At 44.8% G+C, this 27,609-nt stretch overlaps 1 protein-coding gene across 2 annotated transcripts; it reads right to left on the minus strand.

The window, feature by feature from the left end:
* Positions 1 to 210: 210 nt before the first annotated feature.
* COG4 (component of oligomeric golgi complex 4) lies at positions 211 to 27,405 on the minus strand. Of its 2 annotated transcripts, XM_082369823.1 has the most exons (19): positions 27,211 to 27,405; positions 25,486 to 25,568; positions 24,669 to 24,783; positions 21,784 to 21,958; positions 20,514 to 20,707; positions 18,139 to 18,244; positions 17,458 to 17,615; positions 16,464 to 16,522; positions 14,183 to 14,316; positions 12,351 to 12,469; positions 11,624 to 11,790; positions 10,656 to 10,821; positions 6,208 to 6,270; positions 3,470 to 3,586; positions 2,770 to 2,862; positions 1,644 to 1,727; positions 1,340 to 1,441; positions 959 to 1,087; positions 211 to 737 (listed from the first exon to the last, which is right to left on the minus strand). In XM_082369823.1, exons 1-19 carry the CDS (start codon positions 27,379 to 27,381, stop codon positions 603 to 605), a joined length of 2,370 nt encoding a protein of 789 aa, XP_082225949.1. In that variant the 5' UTR covers positions 27,382 to 27,405; the 3' UTR covers positions 211 to 602. The 2 variants fall into 2 exon arrangements, with proteins under 2 accessions (XP_082225949.1, XP_082225950.1); XM_082369824.1 differs by lacking the exons at positions 2,770 to 2,862; positions 3,470 to 3,586.
* Positions 27,406 to 27,609: the final 204 nt, after the last annotated feature.

Raw genomic sequence — 27,609 nt, forward strand, 5'->3', positions numbered from 1 at the left:
TCCAACGTCTGGTGCTGAGGGCCCAAGAGATGGGATGAGGGTCTGGGATTGGATGAGGCACCTGTTATCATGTGGGTCCTGGTGGTGGCCATGTGCCTCTCTGGGTGTGGGAGGAGGCTGAGGATTTAGGCTTTTGCCTTCACATTTCAGTGCAACTGATGGACCTGTCGCTCTGTAGCATCCAGCCCTTCCTGGAAACAGCCACTGGCATCTCTTCAAGGAGTATCTTTATTTAGGGTGATCATAAACATCATAGCCTCTCCTCGGAATAAACCTAATTCCTTAGGTCCCTAGATAAACCCAAGTCCTTTAAGACTGGCAGGGAGGCAGCCCATTTGCTGCAGTGTCCAAGGACGAGAGAATGACTACCCATGCAGGAGACTGGCCTGCCCTGGCTTCCCCACCTAATTAGGAGCCAAGGGGGACCCACCTCACTTGGTGGGGAGAGACTGTCCCCCAAAGCACCCTGACAGGTCTGAGAACAGACAGTGGACTGCGTCAGGGCCTTGTTTCCCTGCTGCCAGCAGTAGAACAGTCTGGGCTGTGGCCACTTAAGGAATGGGCCCCAAAGCGTGATGGGCCAGGTGGGGTCACCCTGGCAGCTACAGGCGCAGCCTCTTGATGTCCTCGCTGCGGAAGTCTATGCGCAGAGCCAGCACCTGGCGTACTTCAGCAGGAGTGAGGCGCCATGTCAATGGGCCAGAGTTGGCGCCCCAGTAATCTAGGATCTCGGTCACCTACGGGGAAGAACAGAGACGAGTCAGCAAGGAGGGGCTATCTTGAGAGAACGCCTTGGGATCCACCAGAGGCAGAGCAGGGGTGCCCAGGAAGACGGTGGCCTGCAGGGCTGGGTTGCTGGTGGAGACTTGGTTTTGAGGGAGTGGCAGGGATTCAGATTTTGTCTCTGCCTCTCTTCCCAGTCACCTTTACCTGGCTAGGCCAAGGGAGCCCTACATACCCGCTCCAGATTGAGGATTGTGGCCATCTGGGAGAGCCGGGCAAACTTGTCTCGGATGGTCCAGGTGGTCACTGTGGTGAGGTACGCAATGAGTGACCTCAGTTCCTTGTCAAACTGCAGACCGCCCAGCTGCAAGGGAACATGAGCCCAGTCACTGTTTAAGGCCTGGCCCTCTGGCCAAGCAGAACTGGCCCCCAATTTCGCTCAGTGCTGGGCTGCAAGGCCAGCTGGGCCTCAGATGGTGCCTCAGCTGGCCCCACTGCCTCAGGGCAGGACTGAGCCTAGATATGCAGGGCCTGGGGGTAGCAGAGAGAGGGGACGGACTTGTCTTCCTTAGAGGGAAAGCAACAGAGCGGGAGGCCTGTGCTCCCTTGACATTACCCGGTTGAAGGTGGACTTCAGCACCACTTTCTCCAACTCGACTGCGACAAGGCTAGTCATGAGGCTGGTCAGGCTGTCGTAGATGACTGGAGACAGGCTGGCCTGCAAACAGGTTAGGCATCAGCGGGAGTCCCATCTCACCCCTCTGCCTCCCAGGAGTCTTTCTCCTGTGGGAGTATCTCTATGGCCTGGGGCTCGGAAGAGCTTCTTGGGTTCCCAGCAGGAGTGTGATGAGAAGCCTCAGGCTGCTGACTGGGGCAGAGGTGGGTAATTCTATAGGCTGGTCCCGAGAGCCCCTGCTCACCTTGAACTCTGCCATTTGCTGCTCCAGATTAAGGATGAACTGTTGTACCCAAGGGTCGTTGGCCTCATAGTCATTGAATTCTTCCTATTATCAGGAAGCAAGGTGGGTCACCAGGGGCGTCTCCAAGAAGGACCATTCACCCCCACCCTTGTAGCTTATGACTCATCCAGCCTAAAATCAGCTTAAAATCAGGCTGGCAGAAACTGCTGCTGTTTCTGCATCACACTTCTGACCAGCAAACGGCCCTGGGCTGCAGCAGTGGCCCACGCAATATGGTAAAGCTCTTGGCAGTTTATTCCCTCTTGTATCTCATGTTATACAGGAATGAAAAGATTAGGCTAGAGGGGCTTCCCTGGTGGTGCAGTGGTTAAGAATCCACCTGCCAATGCAGGAGACATGGGTTGGAGCCCTGGTCTGGGAAGATCCCACATGCTGCAGAGCAACTAAGCCCGTGCGCCACAACTGCTGAGCCTGTGCTCTAGAGCCCGCGAGCCACAACTACTGAGCCCGCGTGCCACAGCTACTGAAGCCTGTGCGCCTAGAGCCCATGCACCGCAACGAAGAGTAGCCCCTGCTCACTGCAACTAGAGAAAGCGTGCGCGCAGCAATGAAGACCCAACGCAGAGAGGGAGAGAGGGAGAGAGGGAGGGAGGGAGGGAGGCGGAGGGGAAGGGAGGGAGGGGGAGGGGGGAGAGAGAGGGAGGGGGAGAGAGAGAGGGAGGGGGAGAGAGAGAGGGAGGGGGGGAGAGGGAGGGGGGCAGAGAGGGAGGGAGGGAGAGAGGGAGGGAGGGAGGGAGAGAGGGAGGGAGGGAGGGAGAGAGGGAGGGAGGGAGGTAGGAAGGTCCCAAGTCTATAAGATGCGGGGCAAAAAGAGCCTCAATAAATGAGAATGCGTCAGGTCAAGGCAAACTCCCTTTAGATGTCTTTCGGAGCCCTCTGACTGCAGGAACCTGTTTCTGGGAGGAACCACCTGTTTCTGGGAGGAACCTAGCCTTTGAGCATGAGGGAAGTGGGCCTGAGAAATATGTAAGGTCTAGTCTGTTCAGACAGCTCCACTGCGCTCCAGCTGTGGGCTGGGGAATGAGGGGTAATCCTGGGCTTGGTGGCCGTCCGTGGTCAGGCTGACCTCCTCGATGTTGTGGGAAACAGAGAGAAAGGTGTTGATCCAAGGCTGCACCTGTGGCTTGATGGCTGTGCTGTTTAGCTCCATCAGCCCTTCCTGTAGGACAAGGCAGAGACGCATCAGACACAGAAGGCACGTGCCTCCATCCCTTCCCTTTCTCCTGCTCCACCCATCCTTTGACTATCAGGGCATCCTTCCAGCCATGAGGCTTTTCTGCAGGCCCTGTCTGAAGTCTCACAGAAATAATGCTAATCAAAGACGCCAGGAACAACCTGTTCCTTTCCAGATATATTCTGATTCAGGTCCAGGCCAGAGATGAGACCATGGGGTTGGTCTGTTAAACTCTAGAAAGAAGAGATTTCTGAGTGCCTGGTACTAAGCAGCACCTTCGGCTAAGGCCAAGCAGATCTCAGTACCCACATGGTTCAATTTCCTCTGAGGACCCTTCTGAGGGCTCCTGGCACTGTGGAGATTCTAGAGGACCAGAATGCCAGCTTGTCAACGTGACAGCTGCACTGCTGAAAAACCTTTCGTCTTCAAGGGACTCGCACAAGTTCAGTGGCTTGCACTCTGCCCCCTCATGCCTCCTCTTCCCCCCCATCCCGTTTCCTTATATGCACGAAGCCCATGATAAGCCAGTGACAATATTCTCAGAGCGAGACACAGGCCCAGGATTCAGGCAGCGGTTGAACCTGGGGCTTACCTGCAAGAGGTCTCGGAATTTGTTGGACACGGCAACCAAGTCAGAAAGGCAGCTGTCAAACTTGGCCTGGGCCTGTTCCCCTCCAATGCCTTGGTTGAACAGCTTGGTGCAGTCACTCTAGGGGAGAACACCCAGCCATCAGGCTTCTGAGCATGCCTGGGCCATGGGCGTGTGAGGAGGGCGAAGAGGCCAACATGAAACCAGCCATTTCTCCTATTCTAGCCTTCTCTGGGAGCAGCTCTGGTCAATCCGAGGCAAGAACCCTGGCTGGGTCTCAGGAAAGCTGGATTTGATCCTGTGGCTAGTCATTTGGCTCCCACTTCCCTCTTTGTAATATGAGGGTATTGGGGTCAGGGGGTGTGAGTAAGAAACACAAATATCAGAAGTTTTTCACACCTTTAGAGTCAGGCATTCCTGGCTTCAAATCCTGGCTCAGCCATGTATTAGTTGAGCGACCTTGGTCAAGTGATTTAAAGCTTCTGAGCTTTAATTTCCTTGGCCATAAAGTGGGAACACATTCCTGCTCCCATGGTGGTTGTGAGAGTTGGATGAGATGATGCACAAAGTGCTTAGCCCAGTGCTTGGAATGTAGTAGGCACTAAGGAGACACTAGCTACTGTAATAGGATCTGCTTTGTAAATAATTTGGTCTGGCTGCCCAGGGGATATTGTTATGACCATAGGTAAGATTTAAGTGCCTACTGTGTGCCAGGCCCAGTTTTAAGCATTTTACTTTTATTAATTAAAGTACCTTTCTTAAGGAGTAGGTACTATTATTATCCCTACTGTATAGATGAGGAAACTAAGGCACAGAGAAATTAATAACTTGCCTAAAGCCACAGAGCAGTAAGTCGTAAAGCTGGGATTCAAGCTGGGAATTATGGCTCCAGAGCACCTGTTCCTAATCCCACACTAAGGTCTAGCTGTAGAGAATGCCACAGGGGGAGCTGCTTTGGATTGGCAGGAGCTGCCTGCATTTCCTATAGCCTCCTAACAGTTGGTGCCATTTTGGCTACAGTAGGAGCAGCTGTGAGGAAGAGCTGCAAAGGGACTGATCCAGCAGGGAGAGGTCCTTGGTCCCCGTGGCAGCTCCAATACTTACTATCTTTAACTAGCCTTTTAACCTCATCTGTTAAATGGACGTCACACCACCTGACCTGCCTATCTCAAAGGACTGCTGACGGGGTTGAGAAAGAATTCATGTGAAATGCAAATCTAAGGGGGGGGCGCGATTTATGGGAATTGTTTTTTCAGCTCTTCGTTATCCTTCTTTTCATTCACTTGGCTAATTCTGCTGGCTCAGTTCTGAATTCCTAAGATTTCCCAAAAATTTACTTCAAAATCCAACAGACTAATTAACGTTAAGGAAAAAGTCTGGAATACAATCTAACGTGCCATGACTTAAAAACAATGACGACAACGACCTTGTTGAACACTTGTAACGTGACAGACACTACGCTGCTGGTAGTCTGTGAATATTGCTCTTATTTTATTCCATTTTAAGGCCTTTTTGGGGGTGAATTCCTAATCTGGTCCAGTTTACACTGTAAACTCCCACCTGACTGCTCTCTCCGGGCCTCCTTCAGGAACCCCGTCAGCAATTAGGCCCTCTTCTCATGTGCTGGCTCCCGGCCTCCTCAGTCTGCCCAACCCTAAAGCCAACACTCAGCACCAGCCTCGGCACTGAGCCCCACGCTTCTGTAGCCAAGCTCTAGGGGAGCTGTTATGAGTGCCCTGGTATGAGTGCCCGCTGGGGAGGCAGGACTCTGGCTTCCCTCTTCTCCCAGAGGCAGAGCTGGGGAGTGGTGGTGAGCTGGGCTCTTCGTTCTCTAATACTTAACAACGTGATTGCTCCATGATGTTACGTATAACTACTAATACAATCATTAACTACCACTGCATGCCGCTCATGTACCAGGTGCTTTATATCCTCGTTCAGTTCTCACAACAAACCTGTGGGGCAGAGAGCATTACCCCTGTATACAAAAGAGGAAACTGAGGCTCAGGGAGGTTAGAGAACTTGCTTCAGGCCACACAACTGGTCAGTGGTCAAGTGGGGACTTGAACTCAGGGGTATGTGACTTCCAAGCCCAAGCAACTTCCACTGTTATATGGCCTTCCTTTAAAAAATGACAACAGCAACTGGCTCTGTACAGGGTTAAGTGAACCCTGTATCATCATTTTTTTTTTTTTTGGTCACGCCACGCAGCTCGCGGGATCTTAGTTCCTCGACCAGGGATTGAACCTGTGCCCTCAGCAGTGACAGCATGGAGCCCTAACCACCGGACCGCCAGGGAATTCCCCTCATATCATCTTAATCTCAAAATTTATAGAGAGCTTTATCACTTTTATAAAGTGCTTTCAATCCTGTTTTTTTATCGGGCCACCCAACAAACCCAAAGCAGGGCACCATGGAGATCTGTATCTTGTTTCATAGATGAGAGAACTGAAGCTCAGGGAGTTAAGGGGTTTGTCCAAGGTCACATGCCAAGTATGTGCTGGAAGAGCTAATTTGAATTCTGATCTCCTAACTCATGGGTCAGAGCTCTTCCCATAGTTCAGAGATGTCCTGCTACCACGTCATTCACTAATGAATCCCCTCAAATGCTCTGAAGAAGAGCTGGCTCAATGCCAGGGAATGCCATAGCCCCCAATAGGAGGAGTGCACAGGGCTCACTCTCAAAAGGAGGCCTGGGGAGGCTACAGCCACTGAAAGCTGATAGGCAATTTCCCCTGTACCTCCAGTGTCTTCTTCAAAGTGGAGATGTTTTCACTGCAGACTTCCACGTTGTTCAGGGTCACCTGGGAGACAAGGACAGAAGAATGTAACTTCCTGCTCACTATTATTTGTACCCACTCCAAGGCCAGACTGGCTGACAGCTGCACTCCTGAGCCTCGCGGGGGGGCGCTAAGGACCACCCACACCAGTGTCATCAGGCAGGGGGCTCAGGTCTCAGTGGGCAGGATGGTGAACCAGGCTCGCCCTTTCTCCTGGGCTTGACACAAAGGCAGCAAAGACATCTGACCTCAGAGGTAGTGACCCAAGGTTTCAAGTCTTTTTGTTCCATGTTTAGGCATGCAAGTCTCGGAGAAGTCCTTGGGCTCCAAACCTCCAAGCCCACGTCAGTGATGCAACGGCTGACATTGATTAAAGAAATGCTTCCTGAGAGCCTGCCACCTATGAGGCATTTTCTCATCATTAGTTCTTTGGCTCTGTTGAATACCTTCTGCAAAACAAGTATAGTTGACCCTTGAACAACGCAGGAGTTAGGAATGCAGTCGAAAATCAGCATATAACTTAGAGTTGGCCCTCCGTATCTGCATCTGTAGATTCAACCAACTGTGAATTGTGTAGTACTGTAGTATTTACCATTGAAAAAAATCCACGTGTAAGTGGACCTGTGCAGTTCAAACCTGTGTTGTTCAAGAGTCAACTGTATTATCAAGCCAGCTCACAGGTGGAAACATGACTCCTAAGAAGGTGAAATAATTCACCAAGGTCAGTCAACTTTTGATTCAGCAAATATTTAAGGTGCCCACTATGTGCCAGGCACTGTTCTAGGTACTGGGAAGAAAGCAGTTAACAGACAAAATCCATCCCCTCGCAGAGTTTACATTCCAGAAGGGAAGTCAATAAATAAGTGTCAGGTAGTGATAAATGCCATGAGGAAAAATAAAGCAGGGTAGGAGGACAGCAATTCAAAGAGTGACAGGATTAGAGCCAGGATTAGAATTTAGGTCTCCCCACTCTAGGCCAAGGGCTCCTTCCTTCATAACTCAACAGCCTTATGAGCTTGGTGCAGAAACACCAATCATAAAAAGCATGTGACAAAAGTGACAATTAAGGTAAAAACTGCTATGGTCATTTAGAGGAAAGACACAATGTTTTGGTCTGAAGCATTCTAGGAAACTCCATGGTAGAGTAGGTAACTGAGTGGAACTTAAAAGGCTGGAACATAATTCTGAGAGGAGAGGAGGGTGAGTACATTTCTCCACCCCCATCGGCCTCCTCTAGTCCAGTGTCCTGTTTGATAATTACCTTAATGGTACTTAGGATTATCTGATATTGTCTTGTTTGTTTCTTGTTTCCCTTTCCCACTAGAATGAGAGCTCCAGGAGGCAGGGATCTAGTCTGTCTTCTCTACAGCTGTATCTCTAGCATAGCAACGTCCAAGAGAACTTTCTTGATGACGGCAGTATTCTAAATCTGAACTGTCCAGTACGGTAGCAATAGCCATGTGTTGCTACCGAGCACTTGAAATGTGGCTGGTGCAACTCAGGAGCTGGATTTTTAGTTTAAAGTTAAATTTAAATAGCCACACCATACTGGGCAGTGCAGCTCAAAAACCTAGAACAGTGCCTGATATATAGAAGTTTCTCAATAAATATTTGTTGAATGAATGAATGAGTGAATGACTGTCTTCTGGAGAAAGGATAACATAAGCAAATGCAGAGTGGCATAAAATCCAAAAAGGTATTTGGGGACCAGGAGAGTCAGTGCACAGACATGTGCAGGGAAATGGCAAGAGGTGGAGCTGCAGAGATGGGTGAAGTCCGACTAGGAATTGGGTGCTACGGTGTCCTGTGGACAATGGAGTGGCACTGACGATTATTTAAAGCGGGTGAATGCCACACGAGCACAGCTCTGGTTTGGGAATACTAATTTAGCGGCCTTGTGTGGGAGAAATTAGAGTTTGAGAAGATCACATTGCCTTTGAACTGGTGTGCTGGTGCCATGACCAGGAAGGCCGAGGTGAGGTAGAGAGGGGCTAGTATTTCAAGAGATCAGTCAGAAACTTCAGGATTTCAGGGTGAAAGAAGAATCCCAGAAGCCCAGGGATTGAGATTAGGATGTCCCTCCTGTCTTCCACAAAAATACTGCCCTTGTCAGTGTCCTGCAGCTAATACTGCAAGATTACGCTGCTGACAATGGTGCTAAGACCACTTGCATGGTGGATGGATGAGACTTGAGGTCTTTCATTAGCATGCCACAGCACAAGGCTGCTAACATCACAAGCTTCCAGAGAAATAACTGCACTGTCATGACAGCTCAAGGATGAAGGCCACAACATAAATGTTTCCAAGGCATTTGAGGGCATAAGTAAAATCTGTCATGAGGGAAAAATGGATTTGAGTTCAAATGGTATTGATTTCAAACACCAAAAACTTTGATGTCAAAGTTTCCTTGTACTGACAGTCCTTGTAAGCATGGATTCACTGGGCTTATCCCTAGCTCATGGTGAATGATACATCAGCACTGTTGGGGAATTCATCTTGACAGCCAAATGAATCAAGGTGACATAAGAAATAGGTCCTCCAGTGGGAGTGATGACATTTTAAGTACTTGGTATCAGGAAAACCAGAAAACTGTCACCAAGCATTTAGCATCACCTTTTCTTGTTGGCCTTATTTTCTGGGCCCTCAAACAATGAAGCTGTCTGAACGGGAGCAGCGAATGTGTGAACACACAGCAGCCAGCCTACTGGGGACTCGTGGAGCCAAGGGATGGAAAATAGGACTAGAGTGACAGGATGGATCAGATTCTGGAGGCCTTCAGCAAACTGTCAGGCAAAGATGTCTAGTTTTGATGTGGTAGGTAGCAAGTAGTCATTTCTGAGCAGAGAAATCAAAGAATGAAAATAAGTTCTATAAAAAATGAAACACAATGCAAACAAAACGAAAAATTTAAGTCAGTTCATGATCATATGCAGCTGGTTGCCAGAAATTTTGGCAAAGTTTTCCAAAGGTACCATATTTCAGAGACAATAGTTTCTTGGAGTTCATCCTCTTTTTTGGCAACAACTATGACACCCTAAAAAGACAGAACCCATGCTCAGGGAAGATATTTTCAATGAGAAGGAGAAAGTAAGGTTTCTTAAATAGACTTCATTGGATCTGTCTGAGGACTAGTTACTGTGGGCTCCCCTGCATAGGGGCAAGGTAGATATTAGCATGTTTAGGCTTCTGTCTCTGAAAGCAACATCTTAACTCTTTTGGTGTTATAGGCCCCTTTAAGAATGATAAAGGCTGGGCTTCCTTGGTGGAGCAGTGGTTGAGAGTCTGCCTGCTAATGCAGGGGACATGGGTTCGCGCCCTGGCCTGGGAAGATCCCACATGCCACGGAGCAACTAGGCCCGTGAGCCACAACTACTGAGCCTGCGCGTCTGGAGCCTGTGCTCTGCAACAAGAGAGGCCACAACAGTGAGAGGCCCGCGCACCGTGATGAAGAGTAGCCCCCGCTTGCCACAACTACAGGAAGCCCTAGCACAGAAACGAAGACCCAACATAGTAATCAATCAATCAATAAATAAATCTTTAAAAAAAAAAAAAAAAAAGAATGATAAAAGCTAAGGACCTTGCTTCCAGAAAAAAAACGTGTATACATTTTTGCATCCTACCCCCAGGTGTTCAGAGACCCCATCTGTGGACTGTTGAATGAGAGCTCTGCTATTGGATGCTTCCGTCAGGTCTCTGAACCCCAGGAGCCAACCAGACTCAGAGCCTGGCCAGTGTGGGGGTGGAGCAGAATGACCTCTGACGGCGCTGTACCCACACGTGAAAAGACACCATGTGCCAGAAACGCCTGATCACAGGCCCAGGGCTCATCTGCATTCTTTCTGGCTCATCACAAATTGGTTGTTACCCTGTATAAATCCCTTCATCCTTCCACGCTTCTCCTTCCCCAGCTGTCACACAATGGTAAGACTGCCGTTCTGTGTAACAGGACTTTAAGAAGGTCACCTTTCTGAGGAAGCTGAGAGCCTGAGAAGTGCGCTAGAAAAGCAGTTTGGTAGGCCTAACGGGTCAGCCCCAACCCATGTTGTGGGATGTCCTCAGGGAAGTAGTCTGGGGGCCTGGCACAGATGTAATCCAAGCTTGAAACTCAGTGGAGCCCCTCAACAGCTGGGTAGTGCTCTTGGGAATAAGCGCTGGGGAGAGCTGAGGCGCCTAGACTTCCAGGCAGGGAACAGTGCATGTCCTGGTTCGGGCTGCTCTGAAATAGGTCCCTGGGTAAGAAATGGTTTCACAACCTTCTAGGACGAGCTTTCCTTAAAGGAGGAGTTTTCCTTGTATATAGACACTGGAGGAAAAGCCTCCAGTTGAAGGCTTGTTATACTGTGGCTTAGAGGTCACAGTTCAACCCCTTGAGATAAATTGAGCAGCTCCCAACCTGTGGGGCTACCTACCAGGAAGGACAGCTTGGCCTCGTCAGTGCTCTCGATGCCTTTAGTGTCAAATTTGCCCTGCTGGAGGCTGCTGTGCATGATGTTCACGGCACTTGTCACCCCACGCTGGATGTCCTGAAAGGTGGTGGCTGGGAAGCCCATCCGCAGCTTGTTACACAGAACGTCCCTGGGGGGCAGATTGGCATATGAGGATTGACAGCACTCAACCTGGCCTCCAGTTCAGCAGCACCAAAGGGCTCACTATCCTGACCCAGAAGCATAAGTTGCTCTTTCCAGGGAATAACCAATCCTTGAGATCACCATAGGAGACGCTAAGCAGCCAGGGTATGAGAGGCCAACACCCTCTCAAAGGCACTGATATGAAAGAATACAGAGGAGACTGGCCAACTCTTTACTCCCTATGAGGCTTTCACTTAACACCACTGAGCTCCAGAAAACTCAAGAGAAGGCAGTACAGCTTAGTGAAAGGCAGTACCGTGTCAGAGTTGAGAGAATAGGTTTTGAATGTCACACTCTACTCCATATTCTACCATTTATGAGATGTGTGATCTCCTTGAGACTTTTCCTCATTTACAAAAGACAGCTAATGGTTCCTACCTCATAGGGTCGCTATTAGGACTGAACAGGAGCAGGAAGTTAGCACAGTGCCTGGTCTGTAGCAGTGGCAGCTATCATTGTTAATATTACAACTACTGCCCTCATCTGAGCTGCCTGGTCTCTTTCCTAGGTCTGAGGGCCAATAACTCCTCCAATCCAGTCCAGGGAACACAGATTTGGCCTATAACATATCTGGTTGCTGTACAACTGCCTGGAGTCAAGGATGTTGTGCTACGGATGGGAGCTTATATCCTGTATAGAACTGAACTACAATCATAAGGAAAAAAAGGAAGAAACAAAATGGGCCTCAGGAAGCAACCACGACTAGGACCTTTTTGCCTCCTAGAAAGCAGAAAGAGTGTTAACTGTACCTGAAGTCGGACTCCAGCTCTGTGGTGGCGAGGTTGATCATGGCACAGAGACAGTCGATGCTGGAGCTAGACAGAGCCCGCCCAATGCACTTCTTAACAATGTAGAAGACATCATCCACCATGCTGGATGTCAGCTGGCCCTTCTCATAGGTGTCCAGAGCCACAGCCTACACAAAAGGCAAAGCACCCAATGAGGGCCCCAGTTCTGTATGTCACGGTTCTAGATGCTTCTGGAACAGGCCCTGGCTCTGCTCCCTTTTCTGTACCTTGTCCATGTTTTTCCCAACATAGCTTATTCTGGTCACAGCTTGGTGTGGTTCTTCCTTGCCAAAATAGCTCACTTCCCTACTGATCACCACGTTAGGAAATTAAGTATTTCGGGCGTTTGCCTTGGGAACATCTGTTACGTAGGTTGTAAGACACCAGGCAAGGCCCTTCTTTCCCAAGGCTCCTCACCCACATACCTCCAGGGAGGCAGGGAACAGGTAGGTTCCCTGAGGAGCTGAGGTGTTCTTTTGTGATCCTTGGGAAAGAAGTCCCAGTTGGGTCCACAAAGAGCCTGATCACTCCAAAGATGCCCTCTAACTATTCAAAGCAGTACACTCAGTCTGCATGCAAGGGTATTCTCAAAGCAGGACCAAGAACTATGACATGCCTCGGCCATTCCCTTCAGCCTGGCTTCTTGGACAGGAAGCCCCAATTCCCAGGGATGTGTCCTCTCTCCTACCTTGTTGACAGTCTCCCTCATGAAGTATTCCTCCATGGTAATATATAGACCAATTAGCTCCTGCATGGTGCAGCTCAGCAGGCAGTTATTGAGGAGTTTGTCCAGGGACTTCTGGTGCTCTAGGAGACAGCCAAGAAAGGAATACTCACTCTTCTTCCCCAAGGGAAATAGATCATTTTTTTCAGGTCCCTTTCTAGTCTCTGTTCCAAATCTGTACATGATTTACATGGTTATAATCACAGTACCAATAAAATTTTGTATTCTGCTTAAAAATTATATCACAAATATTTCAATGTTTCTACATAGCTTAGTTTTTCTTCTTTTTAGCTTATTTTTTAATGGCTGTGTGATATCTTATCATGTAGATGGTCTGTTTTTAGACACCTGGGTTATTTCCAAACATTTTGCCATTATTAGAGATCATTGGAAATCATAGTAATTGGAGATTTTAGTTAATGTTATTGTACAAAGAAGTTTTTACTTCTTTTCCATTATTTCCTTAGAATTAACTGGTAAGACTCAAAAGATGTAAGCTTCCAAAGCCAAAGACCAAAATATATTGGGTACAGACCATTTCATTCTCTAACCAGTGCTATCCAACAGAATTTTCTGTGATGACGGAAATGTTCTATATCTGTTGTCTAATACAGTACCACTATTAAGTACTTGAAATGTGCTTAATATGATTGAGGAACTGAATTTTTAATTTTATTTAATTTTAATTAAATGGCTTGTGGCTTCTGTAATAAACAGTGCAACTCTGAACACACATGGTTATTATTATAACAGCAATAAGCACCAAACTCTAAATGAGCATGTATCCTCCTTTAAACACCAATTCAGGGAATTCCCTGGTGATCCAGTGGTTAGGACTCCGTGCCTCCACTTCAGGGGGCATGGGTTCGATCCCTGGTCGAGGAACTAAGATCCCTCAAGCCACGCAGCGTGGCAAAAAAAAAAAAGAAAAAACCACCTGTGTCATATAAATAATTCCCTTGCCATGTATTATTGATACAAGCCATGCAGAATGCCACAGATGTTGGGTCAGTTTCAGGTCTCCAGTTCAGGGAATCCTGCCTATACTCAACCAGCAGGAATTAAATGGTCTTCTTCAAAACGTGGAGAGTCAATTTGTCCATGAAATAGGACTATGACACACCTTTTTATTCAACATATTTATCCCTTCAAAAATTGCGACTGGAGGAACTGGGAGACTGAGGGAGGGAGTGAAAGGCTTTCTTTATACCATGTACTCTTTTTGTATACTCTTTATACTACATATTCTTTTCTCAATATTATACCTCAATACTACATTGAGGTATAATTTATATACCATAAAATTCACCCACTGTACATGTACAATTCAATGATTTTTTTTTTTAGTAATTCTATAGAGTTTTGTAACAATAGCCACAATCCAGTTTTAGAATATTTCTATCACTCCTTAAAGTTCCCTCATGAAATTATGTATATTTTTTTGTTCTATCTATCTACCTATCTATCTTGTGCACATATCACCTACTTAAACACCAATCCCTAAATCTGAGCTGTTGAGGAAGCATAGTGTGGGGAAAAGAGCAGAGGAAAATCATTGAATCACTCTTGCCTTTAGCTTTCCTCATCTGTAAAACGATTAGATGGCCTCAAAGAGCCAGTCCAATTCTAAAATCTGGTAAGTCTAGATTTCCTCCTGGGAGTCAATTTGTCCACAGACCTCCCACAGACTAATAAGCCCCAATTATTTCCTTATTAAAAGATCTGTGACTTAAGTATTACAAAACAGAGCCAACTATACCCCAACCCATCCCAGAGAACATGGGAAATGCCTTTACCTTGTTTTACTTCTTCTGAGGCCATGGAGTCCCCCACCTCAAAATCTGAGCTGATTCTTTTCCTGAGGAAGCGTAAGTACAGCTCACTGCGGGCATTCATCAGGGTGACCTCAGTCAGGATAGGATCCAGTTCCCTGAGACACATGGAGCAGAAAAAATAAGCAGGGCACTGGATTCCTTCAGATATAAGAGCTACAGGGCAAACATAGTCCCAAACTCCCCTTCCCCCTGGGCCCAGAAGGGTCAGCTCTACCCGATGGACCTCCTGGCTCTGCTGGTCCAATTATAGTCAGAGACAGCTGTCAACCACATATCCCATTTACATGTTTCACCTGAACTCTTCACCCACTAAAATCCTGCCAGGGCTAAATAAGAGATTGGGAGATGTATTTTTGTTAGTGGTTTAAAATTATCTATTAGTAAAAATTATCTATGGTTCATGTGAAAGAAATCACACCTCCCTAAGCCCTCATGTAGCTGTGCTGGGATTTTTTAGGGTACACCCTTAAACTGTGTCTCACACCCATTCATCTATCCAGATGAATAGCCAAAACAATCTTGGAAAAGTAAGGACTTGGAGGACTCACACTTTCCAATTTTAAAACTTACTACAAAGCTACAGCAAACAAGACAGTGTGGTTTTACTGGCATTAAGAACAGACATACAGATTAACTAACAGTCCAGAAATCTTGACGTTTTTGGTCAACAGATTTCCAACCAGAATGCTAAGACAATTCAATGAAGAAAGAGTAGTCTTTTCAACAATTGTGCTGGGATAACAAATATCCACATTACCAGGAATGAAGTTGATCCCCTACCTCACATTATAGAAAAAATTTACTCATTTTCCACACTGAAGTCCAAGAGATCTTTTCAAAACATAAATCTGGTCATACCGTAATCACATGATTTCCATAGCTCTTAGGATACAAGACACTGAATGGCCTGACTCTAACAACCTCACCAGGTTCATCTCATAGCAGGCTCTTGCCAACTCTCTGCACTTCAGCTATACTGGCCTTCTTTGGCTTTTTCAAATACACAGGGTCTCTGCACATGCTTTCCCTGCTCTACGTGTTACACATTTCACCTCTTATTTCTATTTACTCTTTCCATGCCGCGCGGCATGTGTTACACATTTCACCTCTTATTCCTATTTACTCTTTCCGTGCCGCACGGCATGGGGGATCTTAGTTCCCCAACCAGGGATGGAACCCCTGCCCTCTGCATTGGGAGCACGGAGTCTTAACCACTGCGCCACCAGGGGGTCCCCCTATTTACTCTTAAAGTCTCAGATCTAAGGTCATTTCCTCAGGATTTTTTTCCTTGAACTTCATCAGCTTAGGTTACATCCCTTTATTACATGCTTCCCTGTACTCTATGCTCAGTATGTTGTAATGGTTAACAGCACCAACTCTAGACTCAGACTACTTGGATTCTATTCCTGGCTCTGCCACTTTCTAGTTGAACGACCTTGGGCAAGTCACTTAACCTCTCCAGGCTTCAGTTTCCTCATCTGTAAAAAGTGTTTATGGATTAAATCAGTGATCTTAACTGGGGGTGACTTTACCTCCTGGGGTACATTCGGCAGTGTCTGGTGATATCACGCTACCAGCGTCTAGTGGGTTGAGGCCAGGGATGCTGCTAAACATTTTATAATGCACAGCTAGTTCTCCACAACAAAGAAATTACCCAGCCAAAATGCCAATAGTATGGAAGCTGAGAAACCCTAGATTAAATGATTTAATATTGGTTAAATGTTTAGAACAATGTCTGGCAGATAGTACACACTATATGCATGTTAGCTATTATTGTCTACTTTATAGACCATAAATGCCACAAAGAAAGAATTATGTCTGTTTTGCTCACTTTGCTTTCTGACATATCCCCAGTACCAAGGACCAGTGCCTGGCACGTAATATGTATAGAGTAAAAATTTACTGATTGAATGAATACACTTTTATGTTTAGCATTTCTTTTAATAAGCATATGTTACTTTCATTAGAAAAAAGTAAAAGTTAAAAATTTTAGGATAGTAGTTACCTTTGGGGGAGGAGAGTCACTTTGGGGAGTTCAAAAGTATTGGTAATGATCTAGTATTCTTTACAAAACACAAATATGTTATACATATGCTTTTGTTTGTATGCTATATTCCATTTAAAAAAAGAGTCATAGATAAAGTATTTTTAAAGCATAAACCACATTGTAAGAGAGCAGTCTCTGAACGATACTTGATTACCAATTCAAACTCCTATGGGCTGAAGAAAAGAGCATTATTACCTTGGTTCTATTTTTTCTGATGTAGAGTTTCTCATCAAGTTGTTCTGGACATGCCGGAACTGCAATATACCACAGAAATGAGAATGCTCTTCCCCTCCCTCCTTCTATCTGCCCCTCGCTGGTCACTCCTAACTTCTGGCATAAGTATGTTTAGGTTTAGTTTGTTTAACAGACAAGCCAAAAGTAGGCTCTCAGGATGAGGAGCCAAAGATTTACTTTTGATTTATAATGCTAACATTCACCTCTGTTATCGCACTTAAAAGTGATGCTACAGGGAGATCAGCTCGGTGCTTTGTGACCACCTAGAGGGGTGGGATGGGGAGGGTGGGAGGGAAGGAGATGCAAGAGGGAAGAGATATGGGAACATATGTACATGTATAACTGATTCACTTTGTTATAAAGCAGAAACTAACACACCATTGTAAAGCAATTATACTTCAATAAAGATGTTTAAAAAAAAAAAAAAAGTGATGCTAGTGGTGTTCCAATGGACTAGTGTCTAGAGTCTCCCAGAGTTCTAGAAATAAAATTGTATGGGGCTACTCCTATTTCTAAGTCCTACTCTTACTTTATCTGCTCAAAGGAATGGAGAAACAAAGTTCTAAAAAAGCAAATGCTACCTTTAGCACTTAAGGAATGAAGGAGAAATTTGAGACAAATTACTTAACACTGAATAGGACCTTAAGAAGTAAAATTCCATTAAATCACTAGAAGGCACTGTTGTACATTCTGTGATAGAGAAGTGGTCTAACGTTTCTGTTGTGCTCCTTTTAGGAAGCCCTTTCTATTTCCTTCTTAGTCGTGTACTGAGGCCATCATTAACTTGACAACACCTCAAGTCCAAAGTAAGCTGGTGAGGGGCACGATGCAGGCCAGTCTGCATTTGCCATTTTTCTCCTAGCTGCACCTTTTTTCACTCCCCTCCCTAATTGACTCTATTCAGTGTTGCACGCTAATGCTGCTACTAAACCACCTATAAGCCTCCCCTGCTCACCTGCTGGTGGTAGTCCCTCTGCTTGATGAACTTGTCTACCACCTTCTCCACCTGTCCGTCACATTCCACCTGCAGATATTTTATCAGGGTATAAAGTCTCCCTGGGCCATAATAGGTTTCCACTATTGGTTGATGGGTCTCTACAATTCGGGCAATCCCTAGAAGGGAAAAAGTGAGAGAGTTGTATTCCAAATATTCTTCCCACAAGATAAACTCCTTTCTTCCATCCAGGACTGACCTGGGGTCTAACTCAACCCTTTTTGGCTGTTTAACTTCCCGAAATGAACACAAATTGTACTCGTCAGTGCCAGGAGTTGCTAAGCAAATCTGTCTGTTAAATATGCACAGTGCTTAGTAAACCAGCAGGCATTTGATAAATTATACTAATAGTTTCTACAGGAGCATCTTTGGAAATAAGCATCACTCTTCCCAGTCATTTATTTTGGGGTTAAATTCACTCTTAGAATTTGGGTCTCGAGGACTAGGGAGAATCAAAACATCTGAGAGACGCTAACTAATCTTTGCTAATCAGGTACTGAATTGGGAAGTTAATTCTCCAATAAGTCAACACATAGCAAACCATAGGATTAAATTAAAGGCATCAGGCTAGCAAGAAGAAAAGCTAGTGATGCAGGTGTTGTAAGTGTCTCCAGTCTCCCGAGAGTGGAAAAAGGGGCTTGCCTTCAAACAGAAGAGTGAGTGTATCTGCAAAGATGACAGCAGCTCTTCGATCACTCATGTCTGTCCCTAGAACCAACAGTAGATTCTCCTCAGCTTTACTGGCCACCTGAAAAAGTAGAAAATCCACACATTTCTTTTTTTTTTTAAAAGGTTAACTGCTCATATTTCTGTTTTGAACATATATACGTACATATACGCACAAGAAGAGAATGTTAAAGTTATTTTTTCAACTTTTTTTCTTTAAATTTTATTTTTGGCTGCGTTGGGTCTTTGCTGCTATGTGCAGGCTTTTTCTAGTTGCGGCGAGTGGGGGCTACTCTTTGTTGCGTTGTGCGGGCTTCTCATTGCGGTGGCTTCTCTTGTGGAGCATGGGCCCTAGGTGCATGGGCTTCAGTAGTTGCAGCACGCAGGCTCAGTAGTTGTGGCGCACAGGTTTTAGAGCACATGGGCTTCAGTAGTTGTGGCTCGTGGGCTCTAGAGCGCAGGCTCAGTAGTTGTGGCACAAGGGCTTAGTTGCTCCGCGGCGTGTGGGATCTTCCCAGACCAGGGATGGAACCCGTGTTCCCTGCATTGGCAGGCGGATACTTAACCACTGCGCCACCCGGGGAAGTCCCCACATATATGTCTTAGACCAAAGGCTAGTTTCAGTTTTCCAAAAAGACCTCCCATTGGCTTTCTTTTTCCCTTGATGCTTGAAAGCCTAGACAGCACTCACGAACATCCCTTGGGGGCTCTGGGTTGTCCAGGCCTCAGGGAAGACAAAGAACTTAACACAGTTGTTAACTCTTCTTCCATTCAGAGGTATAAATAAAGCTTTCCTTTTCTTTGATAACATCTACAGTCATTAAACTGGGGAGAGAGTCCCAAGTTTCAATAATTGTTTCAAAGTATAACTCAAAGTTATCATTATTATTAACGGTGCTTCGTTGATCAGGGGAAGGAATCTGGGTACTTGGAAGGGATTTTTAAGGGATTAACAGTAGAAACCATTTCCAGGTTTCAGATGGCAAAGTACTGATTTAAAAAAAAAAAAAAAAACTGATAAAAGAGTACCATAGGGACTTCCCTGGTGGTGCAGTGGTTAAGAATCCACCTGCCAGTGCAGGGGACACAGGTTCGATCCCTGGTCCGGGAAGATCCCACATGCCGCAGAGCAACTAGGCCCTTGTGCCACAACTACTGAGCCTATGCTCTAGAGCCCATGAGCCACAACTACTGAGACCACGTGTCACAACTACTGAAGCCTGCGTGCCTAGAGCCCATGCTCTGCAGCAAAAGAAGCCACCACAATGAGAAGCCCGCGCAGCGCAATGAAGAGTAGCTCCCACTCGCCACAACTAGATAAAGCCCGTGTGCAGCAATGAAGACCCAATGTAGCCAAAAATAAATAAATTTAAAAAGAAAAAGTCCCATAAAGCAGTTATATTTTATTTTTAGTTAATTAATTTTTAGAATGGGTAAAACATACTTAAACATTCAAAAGAAACAAAGGAGTGTCTGGTGAAAAGTAGTTCTTCATCTTACTTATGTCTCTTGGTCTCCTAAGTCTCCTCTTGAGAGGCGACCACTGTTAACCATTCCAAAAATATCCTATGTTTATATAAGCATACATTTTTACTGCCACTCCCTTCATTTTAAACATGAATGATAGCATACTGTTATTTAACTTAACCAACCACATGTTAGAGAGTAAAATGTGTCAGCACATATGGAACTGTCTCATTTTTCTTAATGGCAAAATAATGTTCCATTATACAGAATTGAGGGGGTGGGGACAGGATGCACTGTGACATATAGTTAAAAAATAACAACAACCCTGTGCACATATGCCTACTGATGTTTGCTTCTCTCCCTCTAAGGTTGGGCTGGGCGGAGGCGAGCTGAGACTAACTGAAGCCTGTTTCTTTTTCAGTTTTAATCTTAAGTGACCTCACCTGCTTCATCTCAATTTTTGAGACGTAAGCCTGGGTTCCCCCCTCACCACCAAGTCTTATTTTGAGACTCAAGCCTGGTTATGAAGTCTTAAAACCACTAACCAACTTCTCTGAATGCTCTTAAAAGAAGCCATTCCCTGGTTGACAGCTTGGAAAGGGTGATTCAACTTGTTAGAGAATCTGCATTTTAATTTTCCTATACTTTCACTTGGTCTGTTGGAAAATGTACAGCAGCAGATGTCCAGGCCATGCCTGGTACACAGTAGACTGGTAATAGGTAAGTGTTGAATGAATGTATGCATCCAGTCCTGCCAGGATACAGCAGAAAAGGGGAGTCAAATCCAGAGGTAAGAAAGTATCCACAGAAAATGTATCCATCCAGTGCCCCAATCTACAGGTGGAGAACTGTACATTATCCTGCCAAGCAATCAGGAGCCATACCTGCTTGCAAAGGTATTCTGAGAACTTGCTTAGTCCCTCCTCATGCAAACCCAGCAGTGGGAAGATCTTGAAGAAGCGCTCCACCTGGGGCAGATCCCCTTCCTTAGTGGCAATGGCAAACTTCTCTGTGACAATGGCTTTGAGACGCTGCTCCGCTTCCTGCAGCAATTTCAGGTTGGCATCAATCATGCTGCCTGCACAATGGGGAGAAAATGAGAATTAAGGTAAAGAATGGTACTATGTCAGGTATATGCCACCTGGTCTGCACATTCCAAAAATATGTATTGAGCACTTAGTGTAAGATGCTGTACTAACAATATGGATGATTAAGAGATGAATCAGCCATGATCCTATCGTCAGAGAAGTTACAATCAACTGAAAGAAATAAGATTTGTGTGCAAATAACTGTAATAAAATTCAGTGTATGATAAGTGTCATAAGAAAGGTGCCCAGTCACATTTCTGGTTGAAGTAATCAGAAAAGGCTTCCTAGAGATGATATTCCATCTCTCAAAGACGGGCAGGATTTTGATACCTGAGCAGGGGAACATACATTCCAGGCAAGGGGAATGAAATGAGCAAAGGATTAGAAACAGAAAGATGCAGAGTATTTGCTGAGTATTGCAGATAGTACATATCCTGGTATACAGAGGAGCTCAATAAGTGTGTGCACAATGGATGGATGCATGAGTGAATGGCATGAAATAAGGCTAGAAAGACAGAGTGGGCTGAGATCATGGAAGGCCCAGAATACCAAGCTAAAAATTTAATTTTAAATTAAAAAATATATATATTTATTTATTTGGCTGCACTGGGTCTTAGTTGCGGCATGTGGGATCTTTGTTGTGGCACGCAGGATCTTTTAGTTGTGGCATGCGGGATCTAGTTCCCTGACCAGGGATCAACCCCGGGCCCCCTGTATTGGGAGCATGCAGTCTTATCCACTGGACCACCAGGGAAGTCCCTAATTTTAATTTTATAAGCAGGCAACATGGTCAAGTGTAAAGAACCCACGGGTCAGAGGAACAGTAGATCTGGATTCAGTTTTCTTTTCCGTAAAGTAGGAATAACAGCCTCTGCCTTGTGATGGTCTAGGACCTACACAGGGTCTAGTACCAGACAAGGAAATTTCCTAACAGATGTCCTTTTGCTGGTTGAGACTGCCTAGTTCAGATTACAGATGCTTGTACCTAAACTAGAAATTACAGATGTTTAAACTAGATTACAGATGCTTGTAACTAAACTACAAATCAACAGTTTGGGATGCCAACCTTCTTTGCCCTGTCGGCTGAGCTCGATGACTGACTTGTCCAAGCACAAGTAGCGATGAATGTGGGCTGCAGCCTGCTCATAATCTTCATTTCTCAAAGCAGTCTGAACTCCATCCATGCAGAACTTCAGGTCCAAGATGTCATCAGCTCTCTGAATGGCCTGATAGAGGCGATTCTGCAAAAAGACCTGGTGGTTAGAAACAATGTCCTATTCTTTCAAAAATCTCTCTCCAGAAGGTAGAGTTTCAGGAGCTGAATGTGATTAACCAGAGGTCCTTTTCAGTTTTCACTGGTAAACTAAAAAGCACCACCACTACCACTCACAAAACTTGTTGACGATGGTCAATACTACTGATGGGTATCACACAATTTTATTTATTTGATTGACCAGATCATTTATTTTAATGGAAGCAGGAACGGGGATAATCCATATTTATATTTGGCTTATACTGTTAAATTTATAACATAATCAAAATGTATTTGACATTTTGGGGACATGATATTGTAAACCAAGTAGTAAAATATGCAAAATACATGGAAAGTATTTTTGCTTTATTTATTTACTTTTTACATATTGTCTTTATCAGTATCTCATTCTTTTTTTAAAATTTTTATTGGAGTATAGTTGATTTACAATGTTGTTACAGTGTTTCTTTTTTTTTTTTTTTTGGCTGCGTTGGGTCTTTGTTGCTGCATGCAGGCTTCCTCTAGTTGCACCGAGCGGGGGGTGGGGGGTGGCTCTAGGGCTCACAGGGTCTAGAGCGCGGGCTCAGTAGTTGTGGCACATGGGCTCAGTAGCTGTGGCTCACGGGCTCTAGAGCGTAGGCTCAGTAGTTGTGGCACACGGGCTTAGTTGCTCTGCGGCATGTGGGATCTTCCCAGACCAGTGGTTGAACCCGTGTCCCCTGCATTGGCAGGTGGATTCCTTTTTTTTTAAATTTAATTTTATTTAATTTTATTTATCTTTGGCTTCGTTGGGTCTTTGTTGCTGTGTGTGGGCTTTCTCTGGTTGCGGCGAGCAGAGGCTACTCTTCGTTGCGGTGCTCAGGCTTCTCATTGTGGTGGCTTCTCTTGTTGCAGAGCACGGGCTCTAGGCGCGCAGGCTTCAGTAGTTGTGGCTCGCGGGCTCTAGAGCGCAGGTTCAGTAGTTGTGGTGCACAGGCTTAAGTTGCTCTGCGACATGTGGGATCTTCCCGGACCAGGGCTTGAACCCGTGTCCCCTGCATTGCCAGGCGGATTCTTAACCACTGCACCACAAGGGAAGTCCAGTATTTTTGTTTTAAAGAAGAACATTTAAGAAAACTTTAATATGTGAGTTGGTAGCTGCGTGGCTATAATGTTTCATGGTAAATTATTTTGGCAGAATCTGAACAAATAGATAGGGAAGAGTTATGCTATTTCACAGGGGCAACCTGAGGCTGGGACTGACTTGTTCAAGAACCCAGATCCTGTGCTTGTGTTCAATACATACAGCAGCTACGAACCACCGGCGGCTAATGAGTGCTTGAAATGTGACTAGTCCATGGGGAATTTCCTGGTGGTCTAGTGGTTAGGATTTGGCGCTTTCACTGCCGTGGCCCAGGTTTAGTTCCTGGTTGGGAACTAAGATCCCACAAGCCGTGCAGCACGGCCAAAAAAAATAAAATTAAAATAAAAACTTAAAAAATAAAGAGGTATAAACGTGGCAATAAACTGTATCTTAAAAAAAAAAAAAGACAAGAAATGTGACCAGTCCAAATGAAGATGTATATGAGTAAAATACACATTGGATTTCAAAGACTTAGCACAAAATAAGGTAAACTATCTCACTGATACCTTTTCATAGTAATTTCCCATATAATGGGTTAAACAAATGCTATTTTTAAATTGTTAAAATTATATTCACCCATTTCTGCTTTGCTTTTTAAAAACGGTCACTGGGAAATTTTAAATCACATGTGGGGTTCATATAAGATTTCTTTTCCAATCTGAATGACTTTTATTTCATTTTCTTACCTAACTGCCCTGGCTAGAACCTCCAGTACAATATTGAAGAGAAGCAGCAAGAGCTAACATCCTTGCTTTGTTCCTGAACTTGGGGGAAAGCACCTAGTCTTTCACCAGTAAGTATATTAGCTGTGGGATTTTCATAGATGCCCTTTATCAGGTTGAGGAAGTCTCTTCTATTCCAAGTCTGTTGAGTATTTTTATCAAAAGGGGTGCTGGATTTTGTCAAATACTTTTTTTGAGTCTATGAGATGATCATGTGTTTTTTTTTTTTTTAATTTTACCTATTTTTATTTTTGGCTGCACTGGGTGTTTGTTGCTGCACACGGGCTTTTCTCTTCTTGAGGTGAGCAGGGGTTACTCTTCCTTGTGGTGCACGGGCTTCTTATTGCAGTGGCTTCTCTTGTTACGGGGCATGGGCTCTAGGCACGCGGGCTCAGTAGTTGTGGTGCGTGGGCTTAGTTGCTCCGCGGCATGTGGGATCTTCCTGGACTAGGGCTCGAACCTGTGTCCCCTGCATTGGCAGGCGGATTCTTAACCTCTGTGCCACCAGGGAAGCCTGACCATATGGTTTTTGTCCTTTATTCTATTGATATGGTATGTTACATTCATTCATTTTCAGAGGCTAAACCAACCTTGCACGCCTGTGATAAATCCCACTTGGTCACAGTATAGTCTTTTTTTTTATATACGTTGCTGGATTTGATTTGCTAGTGTTTTTGAGAATTTGTATGCCTATATTCACAACAGCTATTGGTCTGGAGTTTTTTTGTGAGACCTTTGTCTGGTTTTGGTATCTTGCGTTAGGTTTCTATTGGATGGTGCTACTCTAATTTCTAACGTGGTAGCTTCTCTACTGCCCTCTACTAACTCAAATATCAAAAGCTCAACAGGATTACCTTGGCCAGGTCAAGCTGACGGACTTTGCTGGACACATTCTCAGCTAGGTTGCAGGTAAAGGTGATCATTCCAGCTAGCTGTTTTGCATCTCCTTCAATCAACTGCAGGTTGGGACTGAAGACACACATTGTCAGCACACATATCCATAGGGGTAGACAGTAGAAGAGATGGAAAAATTTTTTTGCAGATGGAGACTACATCTTCTACCTCTTTTGTACCTCCCTACAACTATTAGCTCTGTTCATTCTATTCACAGCTTTTTCTCAAGAGTTTTTTAGTGAAAACTCAGACCTATACTTAATAATAAATTAATTTCAATAACTACTAAAGACACCCCTAAATAGGTACTGCCAAAGAACCTATTTAGATTCTCCCAATTGTTAAGTCAGCATAAAATGCACTAACCAACAATCTAAGAGGATGATGAAATCAAAAAGCAATTTTTATGACTAGAAAATATACAAAATCTGTAAAAACAGGGGTTCTCAAACTTGAGCCATATGTCAGAACTACTTGGTATGCACATTAAGCTAGAGATTCTAGGGCCCCACCCCCAGAGTTTCTGGTATAATAGGTTCGGGGTGAGGTCCCAAAATTTGCACTTCTAACCAGTTTCCAAATGTTGATACTTGCTGGTCCAAGGACACTTTGAGAACAGCTTAACTATACCCTTAGGTAAACACTTTACCTGGAGGTAATGCTCCTTTTCAATTCAAACTCAACTTGCATTGTATAACAGAAAGTTAGGAAAAATAATAACTTATCCAGTGGACCCTAATGGAATTAATAATAGGTCTTGCTGAGATGAAGACTCACCCCATCCGGTGGAGAGTGACCATTTTACTTTCAATGGTGTTTTGCTGCTCTAAAAGAGCATCCAGCTCTCTCTCCACCACTTTCTGAAACACAGAGAAACAACCTGTCATTAGGATGATCAGAAGGAACCTTAAGAGTTATCTAATCCAACCACTTAGCTGAAGGGTAAATCCCATTTCAAACGTCTTCTTTCCTCTCACTAAGCTCCCCTAGGACTTTAACAAACAATACTTCATTTTTGCACTTACCATATTACATAATAATTGTTACCTTATGTGTATCTTATTCCATCTAGGAGATGAACACAACGAAGGGAGAACATAAACTTTTATTCAATTTCATTAGCATAGTGCCTAACACAGGAAGGCATTTAAAATATAAAGGCTCAAATAAACAAATGAAACTTCTAAAGTGGCAGTTATAAAAAGTCTCTTCTAGTGTATAGTCAGTAGCCAGAAGCGATAAATATAATTCTCTCTCAACTAAGTCATTTACTGCACTACCTTAACTAATGTAACCTTATGCTTGAGTTTCTTCATCTGTAAAATAGGGACAGTAATATATACCCCATACGACTGTTGTGTGAGCCAAACAAGATAACACATATAAAGTGCTTAACATAGCATGTTGCGTAGGGCTCAACAAAAGCCATTAGTATTAGCTATATGTTTCTATTAAAATAGTCCAGTAGGATCCAGAGGAAAACATGCCCTTGACAGTCATCAAATACAAATACAAAACTAATATTGTTTGTTCTGTTTGTAAGACTGACTTAATTTTTCCCCCCACTCATTGAATGCAAGCTTAGTACTGAACTTTATAAAGCACATCTTGCTGAAAAACGTATTAGAAACTGCTAGAGTTGGTATAAGTTAATATTATATTTGAAAATTCTCAAGATATCAATGACCACCTCTGCTCCAGTCTGAAATTGCTTTTTGTACTCAACCTTAATAAAAGTTTGCTTTAGGGAACAGCTACTAAACTTTTAGATTAGAGTTTAGATCTTTCTTCTGACTGGCAAGGAACCCAACTGGCATTCAAAATTGTATTGACATCATCAAGTCGCACGGAAAAGTGAAGCAGGCTGCAAGGAATGAATCTTCGACAGAATATAGCCCACACCCCTCATTTGACACCATGCAGGGGTACAAGAGATTAAGTGACTTGTCCAAGATTAGACAGTTGTGCCTGAGTCTTAAAATCTCAAGCTTCTATAAAGCCCTGTATTTAACTGAAACACTAAAATTACACCCCCAAATTCATTCCCCACAGGAGGAAATCTTAAAACGCTTCAAGGTTATTTGCAATGATTTCTCGCTTAAATGAGATAATGGGGTAAAAGCATTTCATAATTTTTAAAATTGCTAAGCCGTTGCAAGAGAGCCTTTCCTCTTATTTTGAAAAGCAAGCGAGCCGCCGTATACCCTCAAGCCTAACTTGACTCTGGCGAAGAAACCTAGAGATTAAGGGCCAGGGAAATCAACGGGGGAGTGGGGGCAGATCGCCTAGATGACAGGAAAACATGCTTGGGGGCATCAGACCGAGTAAACAGAGAAGTCAGGTCGCCCCAACTACACTCAACTACACGCTTGCTTCTCGAGTAGGTGCTTTTTTGTTTCCTTGGCAAGAAGAGACCTTCCCACAGCCTGAATTTCCCAAGACTGACGGCTCCTAAGGCCACTGCCCCTGCATCCTCCTGGAAAAAGAAGCGCAGCCCCCAACCTCCTCGCCGCAGAGCCGTTGATACACAGCTTCCAGCTCCTGCAGCTCGGTCAGGGAGCGAATGAGCTCAGTGGAGATACCCGAACAGCTGCCTCCTCCCACGCCGTCAGTCGGCGGAGGCACCCCTAACAGCTTCTGACCGGAATCGAGGTCTGCCATCTTGGTCCCCATTCCTCGCTTCCGGCCCCGCGAGGCCCCCCTCGTTGGCGCGCCATGTCTTTGGGGCTGCCCACGGCAGTGCCCAATGAATTTGTAGTTTTTTGTTTTTTTTTAAAAGTCTACTTTAAAAGGTCAATTCATTTCCTATTCTCCTGGAAAAAGTGACGGTCATAAAGTATATTTAAATAATTTTCAATGCTGTGTGGAAGCAAGACAGAAGCAGTAAAAAAAAAAAATTAT

The sequence above is a fragment of the Balaenoptera borealis genome, assembly GCF_965194805.1.
Source record: "Balaenoptera borealis genome assembly, chromosome: 19".
Taxonomy (NCBI): Eukaryota; Metazoa; Chordata; class Mammalia; order Artiodactyla; family Balaenopteridae; genus Balaenoptera; species Balaenoptera borealis.